General features: G+C 47.9%; 1 protein-coding gene across 1 annotated transcript in view; it reads right to left on the bottom strand.

Moving 5' to 3' along the window:
* POLQ (DNA polymerase theta) overlaps nt 1-21,946 on the bottom strand; it is a 274,424-nt gene that overhangs the window by 105,315 nt on the left and 147,163 nt on the right. The window contains 2 exon segments of the mRNA XM_030205030.1: nt 8,642-8,882; nt 10,957-11,152. Coding sequence (XP_030060890.1) covers nt 8,642-8,882; nt 10,957-11,152 — 437 coding nt within the window.

Raw genomic sequence — 21,946 nt, 5'->3', positions numbered from 1 at the left:
TCAAAATGCAACATCACGAAACAGAAAATCAGTTTCCTGGACCTCTTGATCCAAAAAGATAGTTACAAGTTTACTACAACCTTGTATCGAAAGCCTACAGATCGAAATGCATTTCTTCACTATAACGAGTTTTCACCACCACAAACTCAAGAAGAATTTGCCCTTGTGCCAATCTTGTGTCTAATTAAAAAGATTTGCACGAATTTTGAAGAATTCCATTTACAATCAGATATTATGGCCTGTAGGTTCCACAATAGAGGATACCGAGGAAACACATAGAGGATGGATACGTAAGCACCGCAGCTGAAGACAGGGAAAAACTTTTATCTTCCAAACCTGAAGATCTGCACCTGACATTTGTGTGCACACTCATGTTCTCTCACCTGTCAAGACAAGTACAAGATTCCATCAGGAAAAACTGGCACATCTTAGAACATGATTGCTTTAGGGACAAATGTCTAGTCGTCGCTTATTCCTGGACCAAAAACTTGAAAGAGATTTTAGTAAAATCTTCAATGCCACAAATTCAAGACAATATAGTTGTGCCATAAAAAGTGTGGGAAGTGCAGTGTATGTGAACACGCCTTACAGATCACCAGCTTTACAAACCTGAGTACTGGAAGGAAATACAGTCTGAGACACAGCTCTAACTGTAATTCTCACAATGTAGTTTACATTATCATGTGCTCGTGTCCTCTCATATATGTTGGAAAAACTAAGAGACACCGAATGCTACATACCTGTAGAAGGTATTCTCCGAGGACAGCAGGCTGATTGTTCTCACTGATGGGTGACGTCCACGGCAGCACCTCCAATCGGAACACTTTCTAGCAAAGTCCTTTGCTAGTCCTCGCGCGCTGATACGCACCGCGCATGCGCGGCCGTCTTCCCGCCCGACCGGCTCGTGCCGGCCAGTCTCATATGTAGCAAGACAAAGAGAAGGGAAGACACAACTCCAAAGGGGAGGCGGGCGGGTTTGTGAGAACAATCAGCCTGCCTGTCCTCGGAGAATACCTTCTACAGGTATGTAGCATTCGCTTTCTCCGAGGACAAGCAGGCTGCTTGTTCTCACTGATGGGGTATCCCTAGCCCCCAGGCTCACTCAAACAACAACCATGGTCATTGGGCCTCGCAACGGCGAGGACATAACTGAGATTGACCTAAAAATTTACCAACTAACGAGAGTGCAGCCTGGGAACAGACAAACATGGGCCTAGGGGAGGTGGAGTTGGATTCTAAACCCCCGAACAGATTCTGAAGCACTGACTGCCCGAACCGACTGTCGCGTCGGGGTATCCTGCTGCAGGCAGTAATGAGATGTGAATGTGTGGACGATGACCACGTCGCAGCTTTGCAAATCTCTTCAATAGTGGCTGACTTCATAGTGGGCTACCGACGCAGCCATTGGCTCTAACATTATGAGCCGTGACATGACCCTCAAGAGCCAGCCCAGCCTGGGCGTAAGTGAAGGAAATGCAATCTGCTAGCCAATTGGATATTGTGCTGTTAACGCACAGCCCTCCCTCCTGTTGGTATCAAAAAGAAACAAACAATTCGGCGGACTGTCTGTGGGCTGTGTCAACTCCAGCACAATGCTCTCTTGCAGTCCAATGTGTGCAGCTGACCGTTCAGCAGGGGCAGGAATGAGGACGGGGGGAAAGAATGTTGGCAAGACAATTGACTGGTTCAAAGGAACTCCAACACAACCTTTGGCAAGAACTTAGGGTGAGTGCGGAGGACTACTCTGTTAATATGACAATTTGGGTGTAAGGGGGCCTGGGCTACCAGGCGCCTGAAGCTCCTGACTCTACGAGCTGAAGTACTGCCACCAAGAAAATGACCTTCAGGTCAAGTACTTCAGATGGCAGGAATTCAGTGGCTCAAAAGGAGGTTTCATCAGCTGGGTGAAAACGACATTGAGATCCCATGACACTGTAGGAGTCTTGACAGGGGGCTTTGACAAAAGCAAACCTCTCATGAAGCGAACAACTAAGGCTGTCCTGAGATCGCTTACCTGCCACACGGTAATGGTATGCACTATTGCACTAAGGTGAACCCTTACAGATTGGTCTTGAGACCGGACTCAGACAAGTGCAGAAGGTATTCAAGCAGGGTCTTGTAGGACAACAGCGAGGATCTAGGGCCTTGCTGTCACACCATAGAAAGAAGTAACTCCTCTTAGTGGAATCTTTCCTGGAAGCAAGCAGATGCGGGAGACACCCTCCGACAGACCCAAAGAGGCAAAGTCTAACTGCTCGCAAATCCAGGCCGTGAGAGCCGGGACCAGAGGTTGGGATGCAGAAGCGCCCCTTCGTCCTGTGTGATGAGGGTCGGAAAACACTCCAATCTCCACGGTTCTTCGGAGGACAACTCCAGAAGAAGAGGGAACCAGATCTGACGTGGCCAAAAAGGAGCAATCAGAGTCATTGTGCCTCGGTCTTGCTTGAGTTTCAACAAAGTCTTCCCCACCAGAGGTATGGGAGGATAAGCATACAGCAGACCCTCTCCCCAGTCCAGAAGGAAGGCATCCGATGCCAGTCTGCCGTGGGCCTGAAGCCTGGAACAGAACTGAGGGACTTTGTGGTTGGCTCGAGATGCGAAGAGATCTACCAAGGGGGTGCCCCACACCTGGAAGATCTGACGCACTACACGGGAATTGAGCGACCACTCGTGAGGTTGCATAATCCTGCTCAACCTGTCGGCCAGACTGTTGTTTACGCCTGCCAGATATGTGGCTTGGAGCACCATGCCATGATGGCGAGCCCAGAGCCACATGCTGACGGCTTCCTGACACAGGGGGGCGAGATCCGGTGTCCCCCCTGCTTGTTGATGTAATACATGGCAACCTGGTTTGTCTGTCTGAATTTGGATAATTTGGTGGGACAGCCGATCTCTGAAAAGCCTTCAGAGCGTTCCAGATCGCTCGTAACTCCAGAAGATTGATCTACAGATCGCGTTCCTGGAGGGACCAGCTTCCTTGGGTGTGAAGCCCATCGACATGAGCTCCCCACCCAGGAGAGACGCATCCGTGGTCAGCACTTTTTGTGGCTGAGGAATTTGGAAAGGACGTCCCAGAGTCAAATTGGACTCAAATCGTCCACCAATACAGGGATTTGAGAAAACTCGTGGACAGGTGGATCACGTCTTCTAGATCCCAGCAGCCTGAAACCACTGGGAAGCTAGGGGTCCATTGAGCAGATCGCATGTGAAGGCAGGCCATGGGAGTCACATGAATTGTGGAGGCCATGTGGCCCAGCAATCTCAACATCTGCCGAGCTGTGATCTGCTGGGACGCTCGCACCCGCGAGACGAGGGACAACAAGTTGTTTGGCTCTCGTCTCTGGGAGATAGGCGCGAGCCGTCCGAGAATCCAGCAGAGCTCCTATGAATTCGAGTTTCTGCACTGGGGAGAAGATGGGACTTGGATAATTTTATCACAAACCCCAGTAGCTCCAGGAGGCGAATAGTCATCTGCATGGACTGCAGGACTCCTGCCTCGGATGTGCTCTTCACCAGCCAATCGTCGAGATATGGAACACGTGTACCCCCAGTCTGCGAAGTGCCGCTGCTACTACAGCCAAGCACTTCGTGAACACTCTGGGCGCAGAGGCGAGCCCAAAGGGTAGCAACACAGTACTGGAGTGACGTGTGCCCAGCTGAAATCGCAGATTCTGTCTGTGAGCTGGCAGTATCGGGATGTGCGTGTAGGCGTCCTTCAAGTCCAGAGAGCATAGCAATCGCATTGGCGCTGAGAGGGGCTAGAGTTGCCTCTGGCAAGTACCTGCTTGTGCTGGAAGCTGTAAGACTGAGCTCCCCTGTGGACAATTTGGAGGTGTTTGAGGCCAAATTGAGGGGTGTATCTTGCCGGACTATTTGCAGAACCCCCGATCGAGGTTATGAGAGGCCACCTTTGTTAAAAGCTTTCAACCTCCCTCCGACTGGCAGGTCGCCCGGCACTGACACTTGGATGTCGGCTATGCTCTGCTGGAGCAGTCAAAAAGCTCGTCCCTTGCTTTTGCTGGGGAGCCGAGGGGCCTTGCTGAGGCGCACGCTTCTGGACGAGAGCGAGCGCGCTGGGGCTTAGCCTGGGCCGCAGGCTGTCGAGAAGGAGGATTGTACCTACGCTTACCAGAAGAGTAGGGAACAGTCTTCCTTCCCCCAAAAAATCTTCTACCTGTAGAGGTAGAGGCTGAAGGCTGCCGGCGGGAGAACTTGTTCGAATGCGGTGTCCCGCTGGGTGGAGCTGCTCTAACCACCTGCTCAACTTTTTCTCCAAAAATATTATCCGCACGGCAAGGCGAGTCCGCAAGTCCGCTGCTGGATTCTATTCTCCAGGTCGAGGAACGCAGCCATGGAGAGTCTGCGCATCACCACACCTTGAGCAGCGGCCCTGGACGCAACATCAAGGTGTCATACACCCCTCTGGCCAGGAATTTTCTGCACGCCTTCAGCTGCCTGACCACCTCCGAAATGGCTTGGCTTGCTCAGGGGGGAGAGCTTGTCCACCAAGCCCGCCAACTGCCGCACATTGTTCCACATGTGTATGCTCGTGGTAGAGGCTGGTAAGGACGGAATCTTGGCACGAGCATAGAAGAATGGTAGGCCTTCCTCCCAAAGGAGTCCAAGGTTCTAGAGTCTTTGCCCGGGGGCGCCGAAGCATGCTCCTAGAACTCTTGGCCTTCTTTAGGGCCAAATCCACAACTCCAGAGTCATGAGGCACTGAGTGCGCATCACTCTGGGTCCCCATGATCTGGTACTGGGACTCGATCTTCTTGGGATGTGGGGATTACTTAGAGGGCTTGTCCAGTTCGCCAGCAATGTCTTTTTGAGGACATGATGCTGGGTACTGTGGACGTTCCTTAGGTGGAGAAGGATAGTCCAGGAGCTCAAACATTTCAGCCCTGGGCTCGTCCTCCACAACACCGGGAAGGGGATGGCCGTAGACATCTCCCGGACAAAGGACGCGAAAGACAGGCTCTCAGGAGGTGAAAGCTGTCTTTCAAGGAGAGGGAGTGGGATCAGAAGGAAGACCCTCAGACTCCTCGTCAGAGAAATATCTGATGTCTTCTTCCTCTCCCACGAGGCCTCACCATCGGTGTCAGACAACAAGTTCACAGACCTGTGTCTGCAACCGTGCCGGCTCGACTCCGTGGAACCACACGGCCACGGTGGGAGCGTCGAGAGGCTGCCGCCCTCGGTCCGAGTCAAGACCTCACCCCGGACAATGGCCAGCCGGCGCCTCGCTCGACGATACCGGTGGCGCAAGCACCCCCCGGGTACCGGAGGGGTAGGGGCGCAACAGCTCTCCCACGATCTCTGGGAGAACGGCCCGGAGGCTCTCGTGCAGAGCGGCTGTGGAAAAAGACATGGAAGCCGATGCAGGAGTCGATGTCAGAACCTGTTCCGGGCGTGGAAGCTGTTCTGGCCTGTCCAAAGGGGAGCGCATCGACACCTCTTGAACAGAGGGCGATCGGTCCTCTCGGTGCCGATGCTTACTGTGTGCCGACTCCCTCGGCGACCCAGAGCTCTGGGTGCCGACACGGGAAAGGGGACCGGTGACGATGCTTCTTCGATTTTTTGGAACGAAGCACATCACCGGAGCTTCCCGGCACCGACGAGGAGGACGTAGAATCCAGCCGTCGCTTCCTCGGGGCCGAGGCCGAAGAGGGTCGGTCTCGGGGGGATGTACCGTAGGAGCCCTCAGGGTAGGGGGGAGACCCACCCGAAGGCTCACCGCCACCAGCAGGGGAATGGACAGCCCTCACCTGCACTCCAGACGAAGCACCACCGTCCGACGACATCAGCAGACGAGGAGGTCTCGATACCACCGACGCCGACGCAGCCCTCCGATGTCGCCCCGATGCAGAGGGCCGATGCCTCAATGCACTCAATGCAATCGGGGGGCGAGGATGAAGGTCCCGGGCGCCGACGACGTCGAAGCAGTCGATACTCCCAGTGCCGATGCAGAGCCGAGAACAAAACGTTCCACTGGGCTAATCTCACTACCTGAGTCCGCTTTTGCAAAAGGGAAAACAGACTACAGGCCTGAGGGCGGTGCCCAGCCCCCAGACACTGAAGACACGACGCGTGCCTGTTAGTGAGCGAGATTACCCGGGCGCACTGGGTGCACTTCTTGAAGCCGCTGGAAGACTTCGATGTCATGGGCGGAAAAATCGCGCCGGCGAGATCAAAACTCGAAATGGCGAAAATGGCACCACAAAAATAGGGGGAAGAAAAACTTCGCCGAGGCCTAAAATAGGGCCTACCCCGACGACGAAAGAAAACTTACCGGGGCAAAACTAGAAGTACGGGAAGGGAGAAAACCATAAAGGTCTCCTTCCGACACCTTTTTTTTTTTTTTTAAAGAACGAAGTCGATAAACGACGCGCGAGGTCAACTTTGGGGAGCGAACGGCGAAACACGACCGTACCGAGCGCGGACAAAAGAAGACTGGCCGGCACGAGCCGGTTCGGGCGGGAAGACGCCACGCATACGCGGTGCGCATCGGCGCGCGAGGACTAGCAAAGGACTTTGCTAGAAAGTGTTCCGATTGGAGGGGCTGCCGTGGACGTCACCCATCAGTGAGAACAAGCAGCCTGCTTGTCCTCGGAGAACTATAAAGACACGAATTATAGAACATCATAGCTGCCTTAAAAGAAGTGTAGAATCTGCACCCTTAGTCACACATTGGAAAATAGCTGGAAATTTCAGATTTAAAATTTTTTGTCTTCAAGATTATAAGAGACAATTGGCGTAGGAAGACTACTGACAACATGTTACTAAGACAAGAACCTGGGCAGCCGAGAAGGGGGGCAGGGGGGACAAAATTCCCCGGGCCTCCAAGGGGGGGCCTGCGCCGCAGTCCCCACCACCCAACCACCACCGGGCCGGGCCCCCCTGAATTCAAATCATAGCGCCTCACCTCGACCTCGCTTCATGTGAAAGAAGCGCAGCAAGGCCCAAAGGGAGGCGATCTGCAGACTGCTGCGCTTCTTTCACACGGAGCGAGGTCGAGGTGAGACGCTATGATTTGAATTCAGGGGGGCCCGGCCCGGTGGTGGACGGAGGGGGGCGGTGACGACGACCTCGGGTGGGGGGGGGGCGGCGGGACCCCAGGCCCGGCCTAGTCCAGTCCCTCAGCGGCCCTGACAAGAAAAACGATTTTCATTTTGCATGCTTTAACCCCACAGGGTTTAAAACGCAGTAGTCGACTACAGGCCATTTCTGTAACCTCCATTATACAGATTTTAGTATGTAAGTGATAGTCTCAAACTATCCCCCCTTTTTTTTGACACAATTTTCCCAAAATGCCTTAGCACTGGTTCACTTCTCTCTATACACACGTAGACACACAAAAAAGGATGATGTCCGTCAGGAATGCCTACTTCCTAGGTTCCGCATGTTATAACATCAAATGACCATAGGGGCAATTTGTATATATCCGTACCTAACTAGGTTTTTTTTACTTAAAAATTCCTAAGGATTCGTTTTGAAGATGGAAAATATAAGTATCTCATGGCTATTTTTGGAAAATCAAAACACAGAATTCCTGCGATTTAACACACAGATTTGTTTTATTTGTTAAAGGGAAAGGAAAAAGGGACTTGATATACCGCCTTTCTGTGGTATTTTGCAACTACATTCAAAGCGGTTTACATATACACAGGTACTTATTTTGTACCTGGGGCAATGGAGGGTTAAGTGACTTGCCCACAGTCACAAGGAGCTGCAGTGGGAATCGAACCCAGTTCCCCAGATCAAAGTCCGCTGCACTAACCACTAGGCTACTCCTAAAAAATTCCTCAGTGTTTATTTCATAAAATGGAATATATAAGCATTTCAATCTTTGTCAACTAATACATAGGATTCTTGTATTATAATACCCATTGACGTGAGGTCATACATGTATATTAAAGTATTTTTATTTTTGTATTGTTAATTTTATTTGTATTTTTGTAATTTATTTTTTTGTGATCAATATATATAATTTCTATATCATTATACCCATTGACATGATTTTATATTTTTATTCTATTTTTATTTATTCTTTTTTTATTTTTTGAAATTTGTATTATTTGTTTTATTTTTAATTTATGAGTCCTGTGATATTTCCTAATAAAGACTGAATTTTTATATGTCCTCCCTTGGGTTTTGTGAAGGCCAAACCATCCTACTCCTTTTCGTTGTATTACTTTGGCCTAGGAATTGTGGGTCCCTCCACCTTCTGTGGTCTTTCGTTGATCTCCTATTGTGCCAAAAGTTTAAGATCTCAGATCTCAATACAGTGTTTAGCTCTGAATTCTACTCCTGGTTTCTTATTTTTCCTTTCTTGTTTTCCTCTCTTTCCTTTATTGGGATATTTAGGTTAACATTGCTTGTATATTCCTAGCATATGTACATGATCTGCAGTATTGTTACATTTTTTTTCCTTTTTCTTTCATTCTATGTATTCCTTTTCTATATTCAAGTATATATGAAGTTATATTAGAAATGATTTAGAAAAATACATATTTAAAAAAAAAAATAAGCATCTAGTATAAGACTCCAGACAGACCATTTACAATATCTCTTCATAGTAAGTGGTGCTAGAAATCACCAGTTTGAGTACTATATATAAGTTTTATCCTCTGAAGCTTTTTACCTTGCAGATTCTCTTTCTGTAGCAAAACCTTGAGCTGGTTCATGATACTGAAGACAAGCACAGACTCTATGGATGCTCTATACCTCCCTGAGTGATCAGGACAGGCGCTAAGGCCCAGACTCTGAATACCCTGACCAGTTCCCACACCCTCCAACAGGGGGAGTTCCTGAGGAATGAAGTTAGTTACTATATTGTGCAGAGTTCGTTCCTTTGAACCTGGGTCCAATAACCAGCATGCAACCTGTAACACAGACCAAATAAATCACTCAAAGAACAGTTAAAAATAATGTACTTTAAAATAGTAGAGAGAACAAAACATTTATGCACTTAGGTGCCCTTTTACCATGCTGCACTAAAAAGGGCCCTGCGATGGCATCAGCACATGGATTTGCTGCACACAGAGGCCCCTTTTCCCACAACGGGTTTAAAAAAAAAAAAAAGGAAATGGCTGTGCAGTAAATACAAACTAGCCACTTAGCCATTTCATGGTGGAGACCTTACCACCTCCTATTTAAGAGGCGGTAAGGGCTCCTGCGCTAACCCAGCAGTAACCAGGCAGCACATGGCGTGGCCTGATTACTGCGGGGTAAGCCCCCAGCGGTAAAAATTTAAAATATTTCCAGTTCCACCAAAAATGGAGCATGATGGGGCAGCACTACCCCCAGCTCCCAAGGTGGGCCAGCAGTAGTGCCGGATTGGTGCACACCAACTCCGCTGTAGCTCTACTGCAGCATTGTAAAAGGGCCCCAATATCTTTCTAATTAGAAGGCCCAGAAAACTTCTGGGCAAAAATATGCTATAATACATTTGCTTGCCTTCAGTACATCAATAATTTACACACATGTATAAGGACATGATTTTGCTACTTATGTATTTAAGTGGGTCCACTTATCGATATAAGTGGCAGATTTTAGAAATCTATACATCTAAGGAGAGCTAATTAGAAGCCATCCTTCAAAACAAAATTTATGAAATTCAGGCGATTTTAAATGCCAGAGAGAAGAGTACAATTCCCCTTTCAAGTATTCCTCCAACCCAAGTCCAAAAAAGAAGACTTGAAGCAGGTACAATTGTCAATGCAGAAATTTTCTGAGATATACATGGGGGTCCTTTTACTAAGGCTCGTAGGCGCCTACACATGTCCAACGCACATCAATTTGGAACAACCGCCAGGCTACCTCGTGCCCTGGGCGGTAATTCCATTTTTACGTGCATCCAAAACCACAGCAGAAAATTTTTTTATTCTCTACCACTTGGTACTAACTGGGTGGTAATTGGCAGTGTAGATGCGCTGACGATTACTGCCGGTTAATGGTGAGACCTTACCACTAAGTCAATGGGTGGCAAGTAAGGTCCAAGGCCCAAAATGGACGTGCGCCAATTTTTTTTTGCCACACATCCAGTTTGGGGCCCAAAAAAAAGGACTTCTTTTTTGCTGGTACGCTGAAAAATGGACCTACACGTGTCCAATACACACGTCTACAACAGTGCAGGTGCATTTTTTTGGCGCATCTTAGTAAAGGTGCCCATGTATTACTATTCTAAATTATGAAATACATAGGTAGTTTGACTATCCAAACCATGTGTCCTTTAAATATGTGAGCTGCATCATAAATACATAAATAATACCTTTTCCAAATTGCTATTTCTACATAGATGCTGATTTACATGTGTAAATATGCTTTGTACTAGGCTTGTTTTTCTGAAGTAGGCTGGTGAAAACTAAGGCTGTTTATAGCTATTCTGCATGCTGTTTTAGATTCTTCAATTCATAATTTTTCAGTTTGTATTTTGTACTTCTTATCTTTTCATTACTTTTAATTCTTAATTTTTTAGGGCTGCATTTTGTTTAAAATTTGTAATCATGATTAGTTACATGAGTAAAAGGTATGTTATTTTTCCCATCGCATAGAGGGTTAACTGACTTGCCCAGAGTCACAAGGAGCTGCAGTAAGAAAAATAAACAACATACCTTTAATCATGCAACTAATCGTGATTAAAATTTTAATTGAAACTCATGATAATATTCGTAGTGGAGGAGTGGCCTAGTGGTTAGGGTGGTGGACTTTGGTCCTGGGGAACTGAGGAACTGAGTTCGATTCCCAGCACAGGCAGCTCCTTGTGACTCTGGGCAAGTCACTTAACCCTCCATTGCCCCATGTAAGCCGCATTGAGCCTGCCATGAGTGGGAAAGCGCGGGGTACAAATGTAACAAAACAAAAAAAAAATGCCACCTAAATAATCTAAAATTGTCTCATTTGCCTAAGTAATGAATTCAAGTTTAAAATGGTACAATTTTTAACAAGCTTTGAAACCTTAGGGTCTTCAAATTTTGCAGCTAGGGAGACACCACATCCCAAGAGCAAGGTCTTGTAGTGTTCAATGAAGCTGTACATAAGAAGTGTGCGATTTCTTGCAGTTTCCGATTCTTCCTGCAAGCAGGACCGAAGATGCAAAAGCCTCTCTGTCACTGACAGGTTCTGATCTACAGGAGGGCGGAGCCAAACTGCACTGATGCCCAAGGCAGCTGAAGATAAAAAGGACCAAAAAAAATTAATAGTATTGATCAGATTACTTTCTTCCAAAATCACACAAACACACAAAATAGTAAGAATTGTATGTGTCATAAAGAAAATATAGTTTAGGGATGGATACATTTGCTGGACTGTACAGTATATGAGTTGTTTAAAATATAATTCACAAAACAATCCCTACATCAGCTTCTAGAGATTCTGCACACTCAATCAACCAAATATTTCAACAATATTCTTCCTCATGAGTACCCACAAAATGTTTTCAGAAGGGTAAAAATAAGTATGGACAAAAACAAATTGGTTATTAATTCCAAGGCTGGGGAAGGAAAAAGACTTCATTGCCCACCCACGAATCCCTGAGCATCCCCTTTTATGCCCCCTTACTTCCACTGGTGACTTAAACAGCAAATTTGAAAAATTGTTACCAAAGTTCTATGACTATATAGTTTTTTTCATTTAAAATTAAAATAAGAATACATAATTTAAGAGTTCATCATCAGTGAGCAACAGAAGGGTTGTGATACTGATTTTGTTGAATAATTAGTTTGTTAGAATTCAACAAAATCAGTATCACAACCCTTCCGTCTGCCCACTCAGACTTCAGAAACATGCTAAATGATAAGAGTCAGGCTGCCCATTTTGATATTTCTTCTATGTCACAGATTCTTAAGGAGAAAAGGACAGCAGAATATTATTTTTATTTCTCAATTACAGTGCAATAAGCGAATAGACATTTTTGATATTTGTTAGCTCAGACATGTACTATGAAATACATTGATTAACATCTACAAAGTAAGGACTCAAACTAAGATGTTTACAACTATAGAATTATTTTAAAGTTTATTTATTCGTATCAACCTGTGTAAAATATATGCCTATGTGCTTTGACAACGTAGATGCACTTTTTAAAAATTCCCTCCATATTTGCACTTCAGTTAATGATTAAATTTAAATTTTGAAGAATTATTTCAAAGTTAGATGCCTCCAAAATAAGACACAGATTCAACAGCCCACAATTAGTGCCAATGTCAACCATAAAAACACAAGATCTGATATTTATTTATTAGCTAAAAATTTCTATACTGCTTACAATTAAGTGGTTCACAATGAAATCAAACACAATAAATTCTTCTTACATCAATCAGAAAACAAAATATCAGTCCCATGCTTTCACAAAAGGTGTGTCTTCAACAGTTCTGAAACTATGCCATACTGTTACACAAACTTCAAGTTCTAAGTGTTCCAAGCGATGAGGGAGCAAAGATGGCTGCCAGAGTAGACGAGAGGCTGGCTGCTCACCTCGTCTATTTTCCTGCTACCTTTGTGTGGTATATTCATGATGGGAAAGCGGCGGGAAAAGGGTGAAGAGAACTTTGCCAGTTCCCCCTCAGGCTTCTCAGGTTCCGATAACCCAGTTTGCGGTTGCTTTGCCTTTTGAGGTAAGGAAGGAGGTTGTTCTTGCTGGATCGGGAGAAGGAGGTCTCTCTGTCCTTGAGGAGGCGGTTTTGCTCAGACCGCCTGCATGAACTCCACTGCAACCAGCAGCATCTTACTCACCAGTGCATGAGGGTGTTTTGCCCCAGCTGTCAGGAGCGAGTGATCTGGCTGCTTAGGGGTAATATTAGAAGGACAAACTCCTAATAACATATGTAGGTACCTGTTATATCAGATAATCACCACCAAAGTAATTATTCTGGGACTCGTTTTAATGGGAAGCGTACCTCTTTGGCCCTATGGCTAGCTAGCTGTACTAATGAAAGGAACAATGCCACAGATGGATTATATATTATTTATTAAAAATAGAAAAATTAATAGTTATATATACTGTGCAATCCGCTTAAGTGCAAGGGTCTGGGACCAAAGAATACATGCAGTTAACCGGAGCGTGCACTTAACCGTTGTGACCCAAAAAAGCTTTGACATCTAATAAAGCGAAAGCTACATACCTGTAGAGGGTATTTTCCGAGGAGAAGCAGGCTGATTGTTCTCACATGTGGCGTGACGTCCAACGGCAGCCACCAGAACCGGAGAATCTCCCTAGCAACAAAGTTTGCTAGCCTCTCGCTCCCGTGCACACTGCAGATGGCAACCGACTTCCCGCCCGCAGCGCGAGCGTGCTCCTCAGTTCCAGTAGTAAAAAGCAAAGAAAGGGAAGACCACAACTCCGAAGTGGGAGGAGGGCGGGTTTTGTGAGAACAATCAGCCTGCTGTCCTCAGAGAATACCCTCTACAGGTATGCAGCTTTCACTTTCTCCAAGACAAGCAGGCTGCTTGTTCTCACATGGGAGTATCCCTAGCCCCAGGCTCACTCAAAGAATAAACATGGTCAAATTTGGGCCTCGCACGGCAAGGACAATAACTGAGATTGACCTATAACAACTTAACCAACTAACTAAGAGTGCAGCCTGGAACAGAATAAAATGGGCCTAGGGGGAGGAGTTGGATTCTAAACCCCAAACAGATTCTGCAGCACCGACTGCCCAAACCGACTGTCGCGTCGGGTATCCTGCTGTAGGCAGTAATGAGATGTGAATGTGTGGACAGAAGACCACGTCGCAGCCTTGCAAATCTCTTCAATAGTGGCTGACTTCAAGTGGGCCACTGACGCTGCCATGGCTCTAACAGAATGAGCTGTGACATGACCTTCAAGAGTCAGCCCAGCCTGGGCATAAGAGAAGGAAATGCAATCTGCTAGCCAATTGTTGGGATCAAAAGAAACAAACAATTGGGCGGACTGTCTGTGGGGGCTTGTCCGCTCCAGATAGAAGGGCCAATGCTCGCTTGCAGTCCAATGTGTGCAGTTGACGCTCAGCAGGGCGGGTATGAGGACGGGGAAGAATGTTGGCAAGACAATTGACTGGTTTAGATGGAACTCAGGGTGAGTGCGGAGGACTACTCTGTTATGATGAAATTTGGTGTATGGAGCATGGGCTACCAAGGCTTGGAGCTCACTGACTCTGCGAGCTGAAGTAACTGCCACCAAGAAAATGACCTTCCAGGTCAAGTACTTCAGATGGCAGGAATTCAGTGGCTCAAAAGGAGGCTTCATCAGCTGGGTGAGAACGACATTGAGATCCCATGACACTGTAGGAGGCTTGATGGGGGGCTTTGACAAAAGCAAACCTCTCATGAAGCGAACAACTAAAGGCAGTTCTGAGATCGGCTTACCCTCTACACGGTAATGATAAGCACTAATTGCACTAAGATGAACCCTTATAGAGCTGATCTTGAGACCAGACTCAGACAAGTGTAGAAGGTATTCAAGCAGGGTCCGTGTAAACCTCCTCCATAAAAATAAGTAACTCCTCTTAGTGGAATATTTTCTGGAAGCAAGCAAGATACGGGAGACACCCTCTGACAGACTCAAGGAGGCAAAGTCTACGCTCTCAACATCCAGGCCGTGAGAGCCAGAGACCGGAGGTTGGGATGCAGAAGCGACCCCTCGTTCTGAGTGTTGGAAAACACTCCAATCTCCACGGTTCTTCGGAGGACAACTCCAGAAGAAGAGGGAACCAGATCTGATGGGGCCAAAAGGGTGCAATCAGAATCATGGTTCCATGATCTTGCTTGAGTTTCAGTAAAGTCTTCCCCACTAAGGGTATGGGAGGATAAGCATACAGGAGGCCCTCTCCCCAATGAAGGAGAAAGGCATCCGACGCTAGCCTGCCGTGGGCCTGAAGCCTGGAACAGAACTGAGGGACCTTGTGGTTGATTCGAGTAGCAAAGAGATCCACCAAGGGGGTGCCCCACTCTTGGAAGATCTGGCGTACCACTCTGGAATTGAGTGACCACTCATGAGGTTGCATTATCCTGCTCAATCTGTCGGCCAGACTGTTGTTTTCACCTGCCAGATACATGGCCTGAAGAAACATGCCGTTCTGACGAGCCCAAAGCGAAATTCTGACGGCCTCCTGACACAGGGGGCGAGATCCGGTGCCCCCCTGCTTGTCGATGTAATACATGGCAACCTGATTGTCTGTCTGAACATGGATAATTTTATGGGACAGCCAATCCCTGAAAGCCCTTAGAGCATTCCAGACCGCCCGCAACTCCAGAAGATTGATCTGAAATCGTTTTTCCTGGAGGGACCAACTCCCTTGGGTGTGAAGCCCATCGACATGAGCTCCCCACCCCAGGAGAGACACATCCATAGTCAGCACTTTTTGTGGCTGAGGAATTTGGAAGGGACGTCCCAGGGTCAAATTGGATCGAAATTGTCCACCAATGCAGGGATTTGAGAAAACTCGTGGACAGTCTGATTGCGTCTTCTAGATCCCCCGCAGCTTCGTACCACTGGGAAGCTAGGGTCCATTGAGCTGATCCTCATGTGAAGACGAGCCATGGGAGTCACATGAACCGTGGAGGCCATGTGGCCGAGCAATCTCAACATCTGCCGAGCTGTGATCTGCTGAGAAGCTCATACCCAAGAGACGAGAGCCAGGATTGTCGGCCCTCGGCTCGGGAAGGTAGGCACGAGCCGTCCAGGAGTCCAGCAGAGCTCCTATGAATTCTAGTCTTTGTACTGGAAGAAGGTGGGACTTTGGATAATTTATCACAAACCCTAGTAGCTCCAGGAGTTGAATAGTCATCTGCATTGACTGTAGAGCTCCTGCCTCTGAGGTGTTCTTCACCAGCCAATTGTCGAGATAAGGGAACACGTGCACTCCCAGTCTGCGTAGAAATGCCGCTACTACAGCCAGGCATTTTGTCTGGGCGCAGAGGCGAGACCAAAGGGTAGCACACAATACTGAAAATGCCGTGTTCCCAGACAGAATCGAAGATACTGCCTGTGAGCTGGCAGTATCGGAATGTGAGTGTAAGCATCCTTTAAGTCCAAAGAGCATTTTCCTGAATTCGTTTTCCTGAATCATGGGAAGAAGGGTGCCCAGGGAAAGCATCCTGAACTTTTCTCGGACCAGATATTTGTTCAGGGCCCTTAGATCTAGGATGGGACGCATCCCCCCTGTTTTCTTTTCCACAAGGAAGTACCTAAAATAGAATCCCTGCCATTCCTGCCCCTGTGGCACAGGCTTGACCGCAATGCCGCTGAGAAGGGCGAAGAGTTCCTCTGCAAGTACCTGCTTGTGGTGGGAGCTGAAGGACTGAGCTCCTGGTGGGCAATTTGGCGGTTTTGATATCAAATTGAGGGAGTATCCTAACCAGACTATTTGAAGAACCCACTGATCGGAGGTTATGAGAGGCCACCTTTGGTGAAAAAATTTTAGCCTCCCTCCAACCGGCAGATCGTCCGGCACAGACACTTTGATCTCAGCTATGCTGCACTGGAGCCAGTCAAAAGCCCGTCCCTTGCTTTTGCTGGGGAGCTACAGAGGCCTGTTGAGGCGCACGCTGTTGATGAGAATGAGCGCACTGGGGCTTAGCCTGAGCAGACTGTCGAGAAGGTGGATTACACCTACGCTTATTGAAATCGTAGGGAGCATTCCTCCTTCCCCCATAAAAACGTCTACCAGTTGAAGTAGATGCTGAAGGCGCCCGGTGGGAGAGTTTGTCAAAAGCAGTGTCCCGCTGGTGGAGCTGTTCTACCACCTGTTCGACTTTCTCGCCAAAAATGTTATCCCCCCCAGCAAGGGGCATTCGCCACACGCTTCTGGACTCTACTGTCCAGGTCAGTGGCACGCAGCCATGAGAGTCTGCGCATCACTATACCTTGAGCAGCGGCCCTGGATGCAACATCAAAAGTATTGTAAGCACCCCTGGACAGGAATTTACGACACGCCTTCAGCTGCCTGACCACCTCCTGAAACGGCTTGGCCTGCTCCGACGGGAGCTTATCAACCAAGTCCGCCAACTGCCGCACATTGTTCCGGAAGTGAATGCTCGTGTAGAGCTGGTAAGACTGAATTTTGGACACGAGCATAGCAGAATGGTAAGCCATCCGCCCAAAAGAATCCATAGTTCTAGACTCACGCCCAGGGGGCGCCGAGGCATAACCCCTAGAAATCTTGGCCTTCTTAAGGGCCAAATCCACCACACCAGAGTCATGAGGCAATTGGGTCTTCATTAACTCTGAATCTCCGTGGATTCGGTACTGGGACTCACTCTTCTTGGGAATGTGGGGAGTAGTTAATGGTTTCGCCCAGTTCGTCATCAATGTCTGTTTGAGGACATTATGAAGAGGAACAGTGGACGATTCCTTAGGAGGTGATGGATAGTCCACGACCTCGAACATCTCAGCCCTGGGCTCATCCACAGTCTCCACAGGGAAGGGAATAGCCTTAGACATTTCCCAGATAAATGAGAAGGAAAGACTCTCGGGGGGAGAAAGCTTCCTCTCAGGTGAGGGAGTAAGATCAGAGGGAAGACCACAGGACTCCTCGTCAGAGAAAAATCTGGTGTCTGCCTCTGCTTCCCACGAGTCCTCCCCCTCGGTATCGGACATGAGTTCATGAACTTCAGTCCGAAGCTGGGCCCGCCTCAACGTCGAGGAACAATGCCCTTCGTGATGGTGTTGAGAGGAAGACTCCCGTGCCGCAGGCGATGACGCTTCCTCCAACGACGTCGGCGGGGAGTCAACCTGGGTGGCAGCCAATACCGGTACCGGCGTCGGAGACCTCACCACGGGCGAGGAGCACACCACCGCCTCTCTCGGTACCAACGGCGCAAGCACCAGAGTAGAGCGCACCGACACCTCCTGAATGGAGGGCGAGAAATCCTCCCGGTGTCGGCGCTTCTCGGGTGCCGAATCCTTTGGCGTCCCGGAGCTCTCGGTACCATGACGGGAAGGTGACCGATGATGATGCTTCTTAGCCTTCGTTCGAAGCATGCCAACGGTGCCCTCCGGTACCGAAGAGGAGGACGTGGAATCCACACGTCTCCTCGGGGCCAGGTCTGAAGAAGGTCGATCCCGGGGGGGCCTGCAAAACAGGAGCCCTCGAGACAGGTGGAGACCCGCTCGAAGGTTCACTGCTACCAGCATGGGACTCCTGGACAGCTCTCATCTGCGCTCCGGACGTCGATGCACCCTCCGATACTGACATCGATACCACTGGCTCCGTCGATACCGAAAAACCGGACCTGGCTCCGAAGAGTTACACTGAGCCAATCTCGCCGCCTGAGTTCTCTTCTTTAACTGGAGGCACAGCGTACAGGCGTTGGGACGATGATCAGCTCCAAACACTGAAGACATGAAAGTGTCTGTCAGTGATCGAAATGGTCCGGCTGCACCTCGTGCACCTTTGAAGCCGATGGTATGCTTCGCGGACATGGGCGGAAAAATCCGCCGGCGAGGTCGAACGCAATGGTGCCTGACAAAGTAGCACAAAAAAGGAAAAAGATCCGCACAGGCGGCCCAAAATGGCCGCTAACGAAAAGAAAGAAAACTTAGCGGGAGCAAAAAGTTCTACAGAAAAATAAAGGAAAGAAAAAATCTTTTTTTTTTTTTTTAAAGGAGGAAAACGAGGAAAACTCAAAAAAAAGAGCCAAAATACAGTGAAAACTCACGAAAGACATGTAGAACTGCAGTGAGATCTCTGGGGCAGAGAACAGCAGCAAAGCAGCGTCCCGAGCCACGGAAAAAACAAGACTGAGGAGCACGCTCGCGCAGTGCGCACGGGAGCGCAAGGCTAGCAAACTTTTGTTGCTAGGGAGATTCTCCGGTTCTGGGGCTACCGTTGGACGTCACCCCACATGTGAGAACAAGCAGCCTGCTTGTCCTCGGAGAACATATGTACAGTACAGTACTGTTTATTATATGTACAGTATACAGTCTCCGTTAACTGACGTTAGGCTTACTTGAAGTAATCAGTCATAGTCCTCTGTACACTCTTGTGTCTGTGAATTCCACAGACTACGTCTGCCAGACGGAAAAAACTGTCATAGCACTGACGTCCAGTGGCCTCCAGATAGGCCCACACGGTGTTGAGACTCTCCAGCGCTCTTGTAAAAGTGACAGGAAGTTGTTGAATTTCATCAGCATGTGCCTTGCTGCTCATTCCATCATCTACTTCATCATCAGCCGTTGCTGCGTGTAGGCGCATATCTCGACATCAGTGCTGTCGTCAGCTGTTTGTAGATTGTAATCAACAGCTAGTAGTGATGAAAACTCCTCTTCAGTAACACCGGCTGGGATGTCATAGCCTGTTCATCTGACGCGTTTGCAAAGCTGCATCTGTTTCGTCCCTCTCCACATCCTTAACAAAGCTTGCCCGCTTGTAAGCAGTCAAAATGGTTGCCTGTGTAACATGATTCAAGGCTTCTTTCTGCATAGGGTCGGGATCCAAACCAGTGATAGATTACGAGCCAGTTCAATAGCACGTTTATCCTTGCCAGTCTGGTCATCCATAACGCTCATCAGACGACGTAGCACAAGAGCCCGATATGTTGGTTTGAAATTGGCTATTATGCCCTGATCCATAGGTTGGATCAGAGAAGTAGTGTTTGGTGGCAGGAAGACAGCCTGACGTCATCACTGTGTGCAGCACACTTATCACAAAGCAACAAAATCTGACGCTTTGTGCCTGCATTCTAGTGTCAACTTCTTTAGGCCACTGCTTCCAAATTCCCCAGTCATGCCATGATTTGCGTTAGCCTCGTAAGACACAGGAAGTCGCTTAACATTCTTGAAGAACGGGGCTGTTGCTCTTTCCAATGACGAGTGATTCCAACCTCTCACTCCCATCCATATTGCAGCAAAGGAGGATCATCAGTCGGTCCTTCGACGTTTTTACTTCCTGTAGTTTCTGCTTCTTTGAATGCAAGTGTTCCATCAGAAATCTACCTCGCCAGTAGAGATCGTTTTCGTCCAGCATTGAAAATGTCACGAGGTCACAAACTCTTTCAATTTTCAGCACCAAAGTCATCAGCGTCTTATTTTCACCATGCAGTTGTCTTGAATTTTATGATGTCCCTCTCTTCCATCTTTCCAACCATCCAACAGTGGCTTTGAATTCAGTTAGTCCAAGACTTTCAGCTAGCTGGTCAGCTTTCTCCATAAGCAGTGGACCACTTAAAGGAAACTGTCTGCTCCTGACTTGAGAAAACCACCGAAGAAGAGCATCTTCTACCTCCTCAGCTTTTCCCGCCCGTTTACGTTTCCGGTGTGGATCTGTATTGTTTTGCCAGTCATCCAGAAGCTGGTCTTTCTGCTTCAAGATAGGTGAAATTTGACTGGGATTGACACCATATTCTTTAGCAATAGATGCTTGACTTTGTTTGTTTTCTAATTTTTTAAGAACTTTTATTCGTTCAGCCAGTGTTAAAGTCTTACAGTTGCGCAACGACGACTACAGTGTACACTCGAACAACATTCTTTCGCTTATTCTGCCTGTGGCAGTTAACCGAGATTTCAAATTTACCACCCCTTTGTCACGCGCCAATTAGTAACATAGTAGATGACGGCAGAAAAAGACCTGCACGGTCCATCCAGTCTGCCCAAGAAGATAAATTCATATGTGCTACTTTTTTATTTGTACTGTCCTATTCAGGGCACAGACCATATAAGTCTGCCCAGCACTATCCCCGCCTCCCAACTACCAGTCCCGCCTCCCACTACCAGCTCTGGCACAGACCGTATAAGTCTGCCCAGCACTATCCCTGTCACCCACCACTGGCTCTGGCACAGACCGTATAAGTCTGCCCATCACTATCCCCGCCGCCCAACCACCAGCCCCGGCACAGACCGTATAAGTCTGCCCAGCACTAGTCCCGCCTCCCAACCACCAGCTCTGCCACCCATTGTAGGCTAAGCTCCTGAGGATCCCTTCCTTCTGCACAGGATTCCTTTATGTTTATCCCACGCATGTTTGAATTCCGTTACTGTTTTCATCTCCACCACCTCCCGCGGGAGGGCATTCCAAGCATCCACCACCCTCTCCGTGAAAAAATACTTCCTGACATTCTTCTTGAGTCTGCCCCCCTTCAATCTCATTTCATGCCCTCTCGTTCTACCGCCTTCCCATCTCTGGAAAAGGTTTGTTTGCGGATTAATACCTTTCAAATATTTGAACGTCTGTATCATATCACCCCTGTTTCTCCTTTCCTCCAGGGTATACATGTTCAGGTCAGCAAGTCTCTCCTCATACGTCTTGTAATGCAAATCCCATACCATCCTCGTAGCTTTTCTTTGCACCGCTTCAATTCTTTTTACATCCTTAGCATGATATGGCCTCCAAACCTGAACACAATACTCCAGGTGGGGCCTCACCAACGACTTGTACAGGGGCATCAACACCTCTTTTCTTCTGCTGGTCACACCTCTCTCTATACAGCCTAGTAACCTTCTAGCTACAGCCACCGCCTTGTCACACTGTTTCATCGCCTTCAGATCCTCAGATACTATCACCCCAAGATCCCTCTCCCCATCCGTACCTAGCAGACTCTCACTGCTTAACACATACGCCTCTCTTGGATTTCTACTCCCTAAGTGCATCACTTTGCATTTCTTCGCATTGAATTTTAATTGCCAACCCTTAGACCATTCTTCTAGCTTTTTCAGATCCTTTTTCATGTTTTCCACTCCCTCCGGGGTGTCCACTGTGTTACAAATCTTAGTGTGTTTTCTGTGGAGAGCTGTGTTGCTGGTCTCTGGCTGTTAGAAACTCAGATAAGACTTGTGCTGGCTATATTTGTGGCTTTTCCTACCGTAGAACTGTGGGGTTTTTTGCACATCTCTACCTACTATTCTAGTCTGTGTGTGTCCCTGCAAATATATTTTCCTAAAAAGATTTTTAAAAAAAACCTGTTTGATCTGACTGTATAATCTGACTGTGTTTCAAACTGTTTGTGTTTCAAAATGGTTTATTGATATCTGTGA

Source organism: Microcaecilia unicolor, chromosome 5 (genome assembly GCF_901765095.1).
Source record: "Microcaecilia unicolor chromosome 5, aMicUni1.1, whole genome shotgun sequence".
Taxonomy (NCBI): Eukaryota; Metazoa; Chordata; class Amphibia; order Gymnophiona; family Siphonopidae; genus Microcaecilia; species Microcaecilia unicolor.
Note: the sequence above shows the minus strand (reverse complement) of the source record. Positions and strands in the feature narration are given on the sequence as shown.